Consider the following 12,485-nt stretch of genomic DNA (forward strand, 5'->3'; position numbering starts at 1 on the left):
GACACAGCAAGACAACAGAATGACAAATTAAGAGTCCATGAAACAGTGAAACTAATTTTTCGACTCTTTTTATTATGTAATCCAGATTACATATAATCAGTTAATAGCCATCATATGGACATGGTATTCAAGCCCTATAATCTATGATTAAAAAATGTGTTGTGCGTGAACGAAGCATAATGGCATTTTTCCTCCTCTTCTTCCCCTCCCTGGAACTGTATTTCTTGTCAGAATGCAGTGTTTTCAAACTCTCTCTGTGTGTTTGAGTGGTCTTGACTACTGCGGTATGAGCAATGGAGGCAACGTATGTTTTATTCCTCAGGATATAAACACCCATGTGTCCACTGAGCTGTGGAGAGCACCTCCCCTAGACGTGAGGTCTGCAGGAGTCAGCGGTTTACAGACACCCTTCAGGGGTTCAAAAGAGCACGGTGTACAAGTGTTTGTAAGCCGAGCAGATGGCGTTAAAAGGCTGATTTTCAGTCAAAAGCATCGGATGTTTTGCCATAGGCTTCATCAGCAGTAGGCAGTCTTCATTTACTCACTTTGGTAATGTTTACAATCTTGTATGACTCAGTGAAAAGTAAAAGAGCATATTTTGTGAAATGGCTAAAATATGTTTGTTTTTTTGTCCATACATTGGAAGACAATGTCACCAAAACTGTTTGGTTACCAACATTCTTCAAAATATCTTCTTTTCCACAAAACAAAGCACATGATACTGAGTTAAAACAACATGACGGCGAGTAAATGATTACAGATTTTACATTTGTGGGTGAACTAACCTTTTTGTCACAAGAAGTATGAATGCTTCATTGATGTAAAATGCCTTTGCTGTGTGAAAGGGTGCTTTATAAAACGTAATTTGGAGTTACAATGCCACAATGGTGGTATCAGTTGGTATATTTTTATATACCACTGTATTTAATGATTACTTGATTTTCCAAGGGACATCTCAAAAGAATCTTCATAAAATCACAGAATTGTGCGTTAAAGTATTCTTACACCATTGATTCATTTTTATGGTCATACATTTATATTCTTTATTTTTGTTTATGTTTTTGATATTTTTAAAGTTATGTTCAACGTTCGCCGGGTCCCGCCTCATTATTCCCTTATCAACAAAGCCGGAAGGAAGGGGGGATGAGCAGTCAAAAGCCCTTTTCACAAAGAGATTCCGGGAAATACACCGATAATTTGTCCCGGGATTGTATGATTTTAGTTCATTCACACTGCCAGTGATTTTCCGGAACTTGTGCGCACGTTCACACACAGACATGTGACATCGGTGTGACGTGTAATGTCTTCACAGCGTCTTAAGTTTGCTTATGATCTGCGATTTCTCTCTCAACCATGCTCGTGTATTTTTTTCTGATTCGATCATAAACTAGCGCATCACCTGCCATTCCACTAGCTGGCGAACGATCTCAGCTTCAGTGTCACCGGGACGTGTTTGCGTTCACACAGAAGGCACTCTGGCAATTTTGTGTCAATTTTCCGGGATCAGCCTATGTGAAAGGGGCTAATGAGACTGTGGTGCTGTGGGAAATCCACCAGATGGCAGTGCATTTTGGGAACCGGACCCAGATTTTTAATTTTTTTTCCATCTCTCTTGCCTTTGTCCCTCCGAGTCCTTATCTTCTATCTCCTTTTCTCTTGCCTCATCAGTCCTTACCCCCAGGTGCTGTGGTCGCCATGATGCCCCACCGGTGGATGGGGGGAGGGGGGGGAGTGCAGTGTCATTTCTGCAAGCAGGACGAGGCAGAGAGCCAGGTGTCGTGATTACTAAGGAGCGTCACCTGCGCCGCACCGGCCTCGTATCACACAGAGGAGCTACGAAAGCATAAAAGGAGGAGCGACGACAGTGAAGGATGAGAGAGGACCAGGCCTGGACATTACGGTATGTTTCGTTTATGTGTATGCAGAACGGACGACTGCCACCTTTACTTTCGTTTTGTGTTTATTTATGTGTTAAAGTCTGTTAAATATTCGCGTGTTCATGGCTCTTTCAACCCACAACATCTAACCTTGTAACACTGGTACCAAAACCCATGAGGAATAAGGAACATGCTGTCAAAGAGCCCTCGCCGCTGTGGGGGATCTGAATGACATCGAGCAGGGCTGTGTAGAGTCTGTCGCCATGGCCACTTGAGCTGGTGGATATATATATATATATATATATATATATGTGTGTGCTGGAGTGAGTTGCCGGGGGGAAGGACAAACTCACTGCTGGCCACCTGGGTTCTGGGTCCATGAAGGAGCAGTTTTTGAGATTTCAATATTTTCCCAGTCAAACAGATAGGTGTTTGTTCAAAAAAGTTACCCAGAGGCATTGCAAATATGGCCACAGAGTGGGATGACTTTCCCTCAAAGGGATTTTGTCAAAGTCAAACCCCACTCAACTCCAAATTTTAGGGATGCACCGATATGACAATTTTGGCCGATACTGATAACCGATAATTCTTTGTATTTGAAAGCTGATAACCGATATATTGGCCGATAAATCTAAATCCACGTTTTTAGACAATTCTTGAGAGCCTGATTATCAAAAAAAGTCTCCTCCTTAAAAGCCAAGATACAAACACAATTATGATGTTCTTATTTTAATGCTGTGTAGCCGATATGACAGACAAACGCTGCACATTTTGCACTTTAACTAGATTTTACTTTTTAAAGTGATTTCAATCATATTTCAAGCAATTTAAAAGCATCATGTTGAACAGTGCGCATCTAAAGTGCCTCAGATGAAGGAAATAATACATTATTTATTGGCTTTTAGATATCGGCTAAATGTTCTTGTTGGGCCGATAACGATAACATTAAAAATGATCATATATCGGCCGATACCGATAATGTGGCCGATATATCGTGCATCCCTACCAAATCTCTATGCATTCTGGTCTGGTCTCTAAGGGCCTGTTTACACCTGGAATTAAGATTAAGATGCGTTTTGGTTGATCGGATCACAAGTGGACGACTCTAAATACAGGTGTAAACGGGTCTAAAATGTTTTGTGCTCATCCACTTTCCACCACTCCCAGAGGATGTTGAAAACGCATTCGACCGGATTGGTTTTGTAGTGTAAACGCTCACGGACGAACTCGCTGCCGGCCGCCTTTGTTCTTGAGGGGCGGCTGTGGTCCATGAGGGAGCGGAGGAGTCGTCTTCTCCTCCTGCCGGCTTCTCGAATGAGGAGGACCGAAAGCCATGGGAACGGAGCGAGGATATGAGCGTCGCCTGCACGCCACACTAATCTCAAGTCCCACCGACGACCTCCGGAAATACAACATGACATCATGACTTTTGCGTAAACATACACGCCACTTTCAATTCAAGTGGCGTGTTATCTCTACGCATTTTGAGCTATCCGCGTGTATCCGCGTGTATGTCTACGCCATTAACGTCCGAGTGATTCCGCGTGTCTGTACATGCCGTCAAATGTCCGCTCAAAACGAAGCAAAATGTAAATCTACATCTGGGGAGCGATCTTTTTTTTCCCTAGGATGGTAAGGGAACAGTCATAAATGCCATTAACCCCAGTGACGGTTAATTTTAGGGACGGGGTTGAGGTAAGTCATATATTTATATACACAGTAGTAACGTTAAGTCAACGGCGTTCATTAACACGCTGAAAGGCGATTTTGCGTCTTGATAGCACGCCAAAAATGGAAATACGAATTGGCGTGTCATACACACGCTACTTCATGAGATCAGTCTGGGAAGTATAATAGGAGGAGTGACGACAGTGAAGGATGAGAAAGGACTAGATCTGCCGCTTTACTTTAGTGAGGAGCTGCTGCTTTTCTTTCACTCTCTTGTTTATGTTTATTTTATTATTAAAGGTATGTTTAATGTTCGCCGGTTCCAGCCTCTTTCTTCCCTAGGAAAAAAGTTTTTTTTATCCATTCTGTCACCCGATGGAGTTTTGTTTTGCCACTGTCGCCTTTGACTTTTGGCTTGCTTAGTTGGGGACATATAACATTTAATATTAAACAATATTATTGATTTACCTGCATTGACACCATTATATGAGAAATGAACTGAGCTGGGGTGCGTTTCCCGAAAGCATCGTTAGCCAACTATGGTCGCAAGTTGGTTCAACTTCCATTGAACTCAATTGGTAACGACGGAACTTGCGACCATATTTGGCTAACGATGCTTTCGGTAACATCACTGTTTTCTCCAGAGCACCTATATATATATATATATATACACAAACTAAATTAGTACATGTACATGTACATATACATTCTGATATTGATTTTAAATGATTTAATTAATACTAATTTAAATATTCAAATAAATCACAACCCCACATAAACAAGCCATCATTGGCAACCCTAAATTAACCAAAAGAAACCAAATACAAATAAAAATGAGTTCACTCAGAGCAAGTGTGAAATGGAGAGGCAATACATAAGGGTCATAAAAGTAAGTGTCAAAGCTACAATAACTGTTTAGTGTTCACAGGCCTTCAGTGCTGTGTGATGAAAGCAACTGTTCGCTCTTTTCATGATATAGTGTCTTCATAATATATTTGAAATGACTGCTCTGAGACCAGTGACATTAATCTGTACAGACAGAAGCAATCCTAGATCACAAAACCTCCTCTGAGATGTTCTTCAGCACAGGAGCAGATGTTTACCTTAGGGCTTATAGTGAAGGACAGGAATGGTAGGTGATGCTTGTCTAGATCAATGATTCTCAAATCAGTCCTGGAGACACCGCACACAACCGCATGACTCAGATGTTTCTAATCACGAATCGGATAAGGATAAGGGAGACATGTAGTTCTGAACTAATTCCTCATCCAAAGCGCCGTTGTGTGCATCAACATAAGAATTCGGGACTCACCAATTCTAATATCAGAAACAACTCAAGGGCAGATAATATGAAAATTGGGACGCAGGGTCAGATACCACAGGCAAAAATGTTTAAATGTTTAAATTAAAATGTGCACAATAAAAAGAGCCTAAAATTAGAGTCGCGCTCAAAAGTCTACAAACACCTTACAGAATCTGCTAAATGTCAATTATTTTAACAGAATAAGAGGGATCATATAAATGTTATAATCATGTTATTTTTTATTTAGTACTGTCCTGAGTAAGATATTGTACATGAAATATGTTATATATACTGTATATAGTACATATATAGTATACAAGACAAAAAAATAGCTGAATTTATAAAAATTACCTTGTTCAAAAGTTTACATACCCTTGATTCTTAATGATTCTTACTGTTGTTACCTGCATGATCCATGGCTGTTTTTTGTACCTTGTTTGTCCTGAGCAGTTAATAAGTTAATAGTTAATATTAAGCCCAATATTATGGGCTTACAGCTAGAGCCAGACCGATAATAGGCATTTTACAAACTATCGGTATCGGTTATAATGGCCGATAAATGAATATTTCAAAAATAAAATAAAAATAGATAAAACACGCTTGAACCATGTCATGTTGGAGTGTTGGAGGTGTATAAGTTTGTCCACCAGAGGGCACTCTACACCGTTCCTGGCCTGTTGGCAACACTCGTTTATAACGCGCAACACATTCTAGCTAACCACAAAGCTAGCTAACGCCACTATCATCAGTGGAATTTAATTAGCTTTGTTAATTAATTAATGAGCTTTGGTTCCTCTGTTCTGTTGCGACAATAAAATAAACAAATTTCTTTTTAAAATGCATTATCATATTATTTTAATTAAAACTCATACATAACTACAAATAACTAATGTCAGGGAAATCTGTTAGTGTTTTGTTGTGCATTCCTGAAAAAAATAAAATAAAAAATATCGGCCGATATATATCGGAATATCGGATTTTAAAACCAACAAATATTGGTATCGGTATCGGCCTTCAGAATCCTTTATCGGTCGGGCTCTAGTTACAGCAGTTTGTTTAAATCAATGGTCAAAAATCCGAGTTAAAAGACATAAAATGTGGAGTTCCACAAGGGTCCGTTTTAGGTCCATTACTTTTTATTTTGTTTATTAATGACCTCTGTGAAGTGTCTAAAGTATTACAGTTTTTGATGTTTGCCGATGATACTTATATTTTTTACTCTAGAAATAATCTGCCAGAAATTGCAGAATATATAAGTTCAGAAACGGTAAAAATTAAGGAATGGTGTGACAAAAAACAAGTTATGTTTAAATTGGGAGAAAACAAAATACATGATCTTTGGTAATCGTAAAAAGAATGAAAATGTAAGAATAGTAATTGAAGGAACTGATATTGAAAGAGTTAATGAGATAAAATTCTTGGGTGTTATTTTGGATGAGAAATTGAATTGGAAAGTTCACATAGTTTTTATTAAGAGTATTGGGGTCTTGTATAAAGTTAAGGATGTTTTAGACTATTCTTCGTTGCATATGGTGTACAATTCCCTAATACTTCCATACTTTGAAAAACATCAAACATTCACTGATGCAACAGAAGGAAACATGACGCATTAAGAGTGGGGGGTGAAAACTTTTTAGTTTTGAAGGTAAAGGTAAACCGCAATTAATTCGGAAAAATCTGATATTTAAACAAAATAAATTTAAGGAGAAAATACTCAGTAATGCTGTTGACTTATGAATTTACACATGGTTTGTCTTAAAGAATATTAAAAACATCACATAGACATATAAAAAACATTAAAAGCTGGAGCTTCACCACAGCGGGACATTCAGCGGATTCGTATGTAAACTTTTGAGCACGACTGTACATTTAGATGCATAAAAATTAACATTTTTTTTTACCAATTTTGAAATACTCAATACAAAGCATGCAATGCGATTGAGCTCATGGCTTAGAAGAACTCTTTACTGAAGATTAATATTTCCAGAACCTAGGATAATGGAAAAGTGTGTGGTCATTGTTGCTTATTTGCTACACTATGAATCTCTTAAATCTCTGATTTTCTTTATGCCTAAAGCTGTGAATAATGTAAATGGAAACCCTTTAGAGTATACAGGAGCGCTTGAAAGCAGCAACCAACCAGCAATCATACTCGACACATGAGTGAAATTGGTCTTTTTAAAGGGATACTCCACTTTTTTGGAAATAGGCTCATTTTACAAATCCCCCGGTTTGTAAACAGTTTAACTCTGGGGGAGTTGTAAAATGAGCCTATTTCCAAAAAAAAAAAAGAAAAGTGGAGTATCCCTTTAAGCCAGGCTTTTAATATTATTGCGATAATATTATAACTTTATTTCGTCAGCAAAGATATTGTGATAATATTGCTAATATTGACTTAGAACTGCACATGCGCATTGGCGGGACCAACCTGAAATGTGACCCTGGACCACAAAACCACAGTCACAAAACTGCAAACTTGTTCAAAGGGCTTTAAACGATTCCAGACGATGAATAAGGGTCTTATCAAGCAAAACGGTCGCTCATTTAATAAATAAATAACAAAGCTTAAGTTTTATAAGCTCAAACGCTCGCCTTGCTCTGTTCTGTAACGCACTTCTGTTCGAACTCGTTCATCAAAATGAACAAATCTTTTTCCGAGTCATTTGGTTCATTCGGTAAAACTTAAACTTTGTTATTTTTTTTTTAAAAATGAGCGATTGTTTCACCTGATAAGACCCTTCTTTATCGTCTGGAATCGTTTAAAGCCCTTTGAACAAGTTTGCAGTTTGCACTGAAAGTTTCATTTGGACCTTGAACCGTTTGGTTCCCACTGAAGTCCATTATATGGATTAAAAACCTGAATTTCTTTTCGACTGAAGAAAGAAAGACATGGACATCTTGGATGACATGGGGGTGAGTATATTATCAGCAAAAGTTTTTTGAAAAGTGAACTAATCCTTTAAACTCCTCGCTACATTACAATTATTGGCATCAGGATCAATTCAAACAGTCATAGCATCAGCAGCGAGAGGTGGAGGCCCATTCAATAGCGCGTTTAAATACGCGCAATTTACGGTATAGTGTGTGTGGACAGCTGCTGATTACCTGATGAACTGCAGGTTTGGTACATAACCCATAGACCCTCCCCTCGAAGAAACCAGGTTGAAAGTGGACAAAAGAGACCGATTAAAACACCAGGTGTAATCTCCCTTAAACAGGGCCTATATGGCTGTGGTTTTTCCTTTAATGAACTCTAATTCTATGGGGTTTTGTTTTAACGCCTCTCCTCAAGACATGAAAGATACCTCTGAAGGGCAAAGTCAAACTGAGCAACAGTTCTAGTAATGCTCGTCTTAACAAGAAGCACTAGTGTGATGGTAATGTATAGTATCTGTGGGGCTTACCGTGTTCGTCCAGTAAAATGTTGTCTGGCTTAATGTCTCTGTGAACAAATAAATAAAATGTAGTTAGAACAAATGTTCTGTTGACTTTTCACACTAACAATTCATCTGGACACAGCGGAAAACAAGTAAAGCATTACATTAACGTCAGTTGTAAAGTGAAGAGGCACTCATGCCTCATTTGTGTGGTGTGTGTTGGTGAGTTGTAGAGCATTCCAGTCCAGCAATATGAGGATATATTACATTTAGGAAGCTCCCTATGTAGGCAGTGAGAAAGCTCTTTAAGTGTTGGAACAGAGCTCAAGAACATTTCAAAGCAACAAACCCAAAACACACTTATTGTTCCACTAAAGCCTAGTTCACACTAAATGTTTTTAAAACGCGGGGCTGAACTGTGCGGTTCACACAACATGACTTGCTCTCAGTGAAATCAGGAGTGTTCAAGCTGTTGAGCCGTTCACACCACACGACACAACGTGATTGATCCGCAACAGGAGGTAACGCACTACACGAGTTGACAACAACGATTCTATCTTGTCTACAAACCGAAAAAATGCGAAAAAACTAACCGGAAATGATGCGAAACAACACGCGCATCAATAGAGTGCCGAAGTGATGACGTCACTTTGTAGGACAATTCAGAAGCTAGCGGCGCATGGGTTCCCTCGATCGAAAAGCTATGCATTTTCCCCACAGACTTTTGGAAAATCGCAAAAAAATAAGATCTGTGTTTAACAAAGAGTTGTGACCCTTACACGTTTTGTCTATCAAGATAATCTTTGCAAGAAATACGGTTATAGCTGATGTATTCTATGTCGTAGATAAAACGTGAAAATATTTAGAGGCTTTGTTCACCACAGACCGTATTTCAGGCGATTTATCAAAAAACCCCATTCAAAAATTCCATGGACTTTAGGGCGAGGGAACCGGGAGTGCTAAAATGCTAACCCACTTCCGCGTTTTGGCCTACAGAGTGACGTCGTAACTTCGGCACTCTATACCCAGCAAAGAAGACGAAGAACACAACACGTGAATATGGACGTCGGACAGAAACTAGTGCTTCAAACTGTTTTGCTCTGAGAAAAAATGCAAAAAAAAGAAAAAGAACTCAACCCATGCCTTGCTCTGATTGGCTGTAGCTCATGACATCACTGAGGATGAGTCATGCGACAGCTGTGGATATATTTAGCATGCTAGATATTTTTCCGGGCTCGGCGACGCGTCTGCGAGCGTCTTTGATGCGTTGTTGGCTCTTTCATACTAATAGATTAGCGAGCGTTCATCGTTCGCAAATCCCCCGCGATTTGCACACGATAACACCCTGACCTATCGGCGAGCTCAACGATTTGCAAATCAGGCTTAAAATCATGTAGCGTGAACTAGAACCCAACCAATAAAGGATTTTGAAGGCCAATACCGATACAAATATTTGTTGGTTTTAAAATCCGATATCCGGATATATCGGCCGATATTTTTTTTTTCCATAAACGCGCAACAAAACATTAACAGATTTCCCTAACATTAGTTATTTGTAGTTATGTATGAGTTTTAACTAAAATAATATGATAATGCATTTAAAAAAAAAAACTTGTTTCTTTTATTGTCGCAACAGAACAGAGGAACCAAAGCTCATTAATGTTAACGTTAGTGGTCTTACAGTGGCATTAGCTAGCTTTGTGGTTAACAGGGACTGTGTAAAGTGCCCTCTGGTGGACAAACTATACAACTCCAACACTCATGACATGGTTCGAGCGTATTTCGTCCATTTTTATTTTATTTTTGAAATATTAATTTATTGGCAATTATAACCGCTGATACCGATAGTTTGGAAAATGCCTAATATTGGCCTGCCGATAAATCGGTCCGGCTTTAGTGTGAACTAGGTTTCTATGGGAATCCACAGACTAATTAACGTCAACTTTGTAGGAGATGCTATGGACAGTTCACAAGTTCACGGGTGAGCCTATGCAGGTGAGACAGGTCAAATGTGTTGAGTTTAATTAGCTGACATTTGCACAGTGCTACAGTAGCACACATTACACCAGGTTTACAGTCTATTTTTTGCTGAATTTAAGAGACTGTTCGCATAAATAAAACGAGCATGGATCATTGACATGCAATGTAGTAATTTCTCCAGATGCATATAATTGAACTTTTCTGTTTAACAGCCAACATTCGGGGGTTTGCCCGGGGTTAAGCAAGGAAAACCACAATCTTTCCTCACATTTAGATAAACAAGGCAGGGTAATGGATGGCACTCGTCTCTCCGTGAGCAACATAAAGTTCTTTATGACCCGCAGGACATCTTATATAAAGATTTAAATGCAAAAGAAAAGGCATAATAGGCTGTGTTTGTCAATTGTACGTTTTATCTTTAAATATTAGTGATTTTAACATAAGAAACATACGTTTAAATGTTTTGTCACTTGCTTGAGCAACTTAATATATACATCTATACAGAAGTAATGAATTGAAAAATAATGTTGTCAAACTTTAGTGTGTTCAAGCGTGAATACGCCTATAAAAGATTGTATAACCATATTGTCTACAAAGAGAATCACAAAGCTGAAAAAGCTTCATGTCCCCCTGTGGGGAAAATCCAGGTTTTAATATTGTTTATGTGGTGTTTTTAATATGCTTTAATATGACAATCCATGCGTAAATTCATAAGTCGACAGCATTGCTGAGTATTTTCTGCTTAAAACTGCAGTGAACCTAAGACTGAAAAATCGCTGACGTCACAAACGGCCTTGTAACCAATCAGATCAACGTGTGATCGTCAACCAGTGGATCTCTGAGCTGAGTGAGTGAGTGGAGGTGGGGCTCATTTGCATATTCATAGAACCGTGCATACTAAACGAGGCAAGGGTGTCGAGTTACATTCAAGATATTTCAAGGCATAAACAGAACAAAACGAAACTTAAATATGTCATTTTGGTATTTAAAGATGAGTTTAAAGGATAAAAGTATTGACTACAAGCGGATTTTAACACTAAACTGACAATAAAGTAAGTCACTGGGAGACCATGGACGCTTGTCATTCACGGCATTAATAGAAAGCCAGTTCATTTAAAGATTTTTAATACTAATATTTTTCCAAAATTAAGTTTTAGTAGTATTTTCATGCCGTGACCATCCGTTTGAGGAGCACCAAAATATAGAAACTAAGGCTAAATATAAGACAAATGATTTAGAGATGTTAATTATGTATAGAGAAACAATTCATTTTTCATCACAATTCCACTGCTAAATGTGATTATTTAAATATAAGATATATAAATAAATCAAATACCGACTGCTGGCTTCAACAAAAGCGTATATCATAGATTAATTTAGATCAATTTAGATTAATTTTTTTAAGGTTTGTTAAGTTATTGTTAAAAATCTGTTCCCCTATGGAGAAAAATAATGGGATTTTTACTTCAGAAGTCCAACTCTTGCACTCTGTGGCCCACTGGAGGGGAGTTATAGCAGTAAAGTAAATACATACATTTCAATCTGTTCCTCACACATATCTACATGGTCGAATGGATGGACCACTTTTACGAAGCTTGAAATAATGCTATTTGAGTGTGGCCCAACATGAGGGTGACAGAATATTAATTCTTAGGATTAATATTTGGTAACACTTTATATATTAACGTGACGTAGCAATACGTTACTACGTGTAGTTACTATAGTAATAACAGTAAATACTGCATAAGTACAACTAACCCTAAACCAAACCCTAACCGTAACTCTATAGAGAGCCTAAGTCCCTATCCTTTTGGTCGACCACCATGGGACACATATGATGTTTGTCAATTTAAAAGATACATTTTAAAGTAAAGAAAGTCGCAGTTTGATGTTAAAACCGTTGAGGTATAAGACTGTGAAAATACGTAATTACAAAGACTACAAACCCCAAAGGCGCACATTTTCTCTCAATGAATGAAGCTAACTTTACTGAGGCTAATGTCTGTCATTGTTTCAACAGTCTTACGTTATAATCGTAACGTTACGCCGTCATACCTGGGTGTTTTGTAGACTGCACACACACGAGCAGCGGATCTCGCTCGTTGTTTCGCTTCCTGGGATGTAGTTCACAGAGCGATTTTCACATAAAACTAAATGTTACTCTTCTGTTTTATGACAAACTGTGACGTTTTTGACTTTCAGAATTATCTTTTAAATTGACAAACATCATATGTGTAATTCAGGGCACAGCTCAGACGGAATAAAAAGATAAGTTGTCTC

General features: G+C 38.3%; 1 protein-coding gene across 1 annotated transcript in view; it reads right to left on the reverse strand.

Annotated features, from left to right (window-relative positions):
• The window catches only part of stk32a (serine/threonine kinase 32A), an 82,104-nt gene that overhangs the window by 24,208 nt on the left and 45,411 nt on the right, over window positions 1–12,485 (reverse strand). Inside the window, exon 6 of the mRNA XM_039687924.2 lies at window positions 8,253–8,290. Within this exon, the coding sequence (XP_039543858.2) occupies window positions 8,253–8,290 (38 nt within the window). The remainder of the gene's footprint in view (window positions 1–8,252; window positions 8,291–12,485) is intronic.

The sequence above is a fragment of the Pimephales promelas genome, chromosome 19, assembly GCF_988280905.1.
Source record: "Pimephales promelas chromosome 19, fPimPro1.hap1.1, whole genome shotgun sequence".
Classification (NCBI taxonomy): Eukaryota; Metazoa; Chordata; class Actinopteri; order Cypriniformes; family Leuciscidae; genus Pimephales; species Pimephales promelas.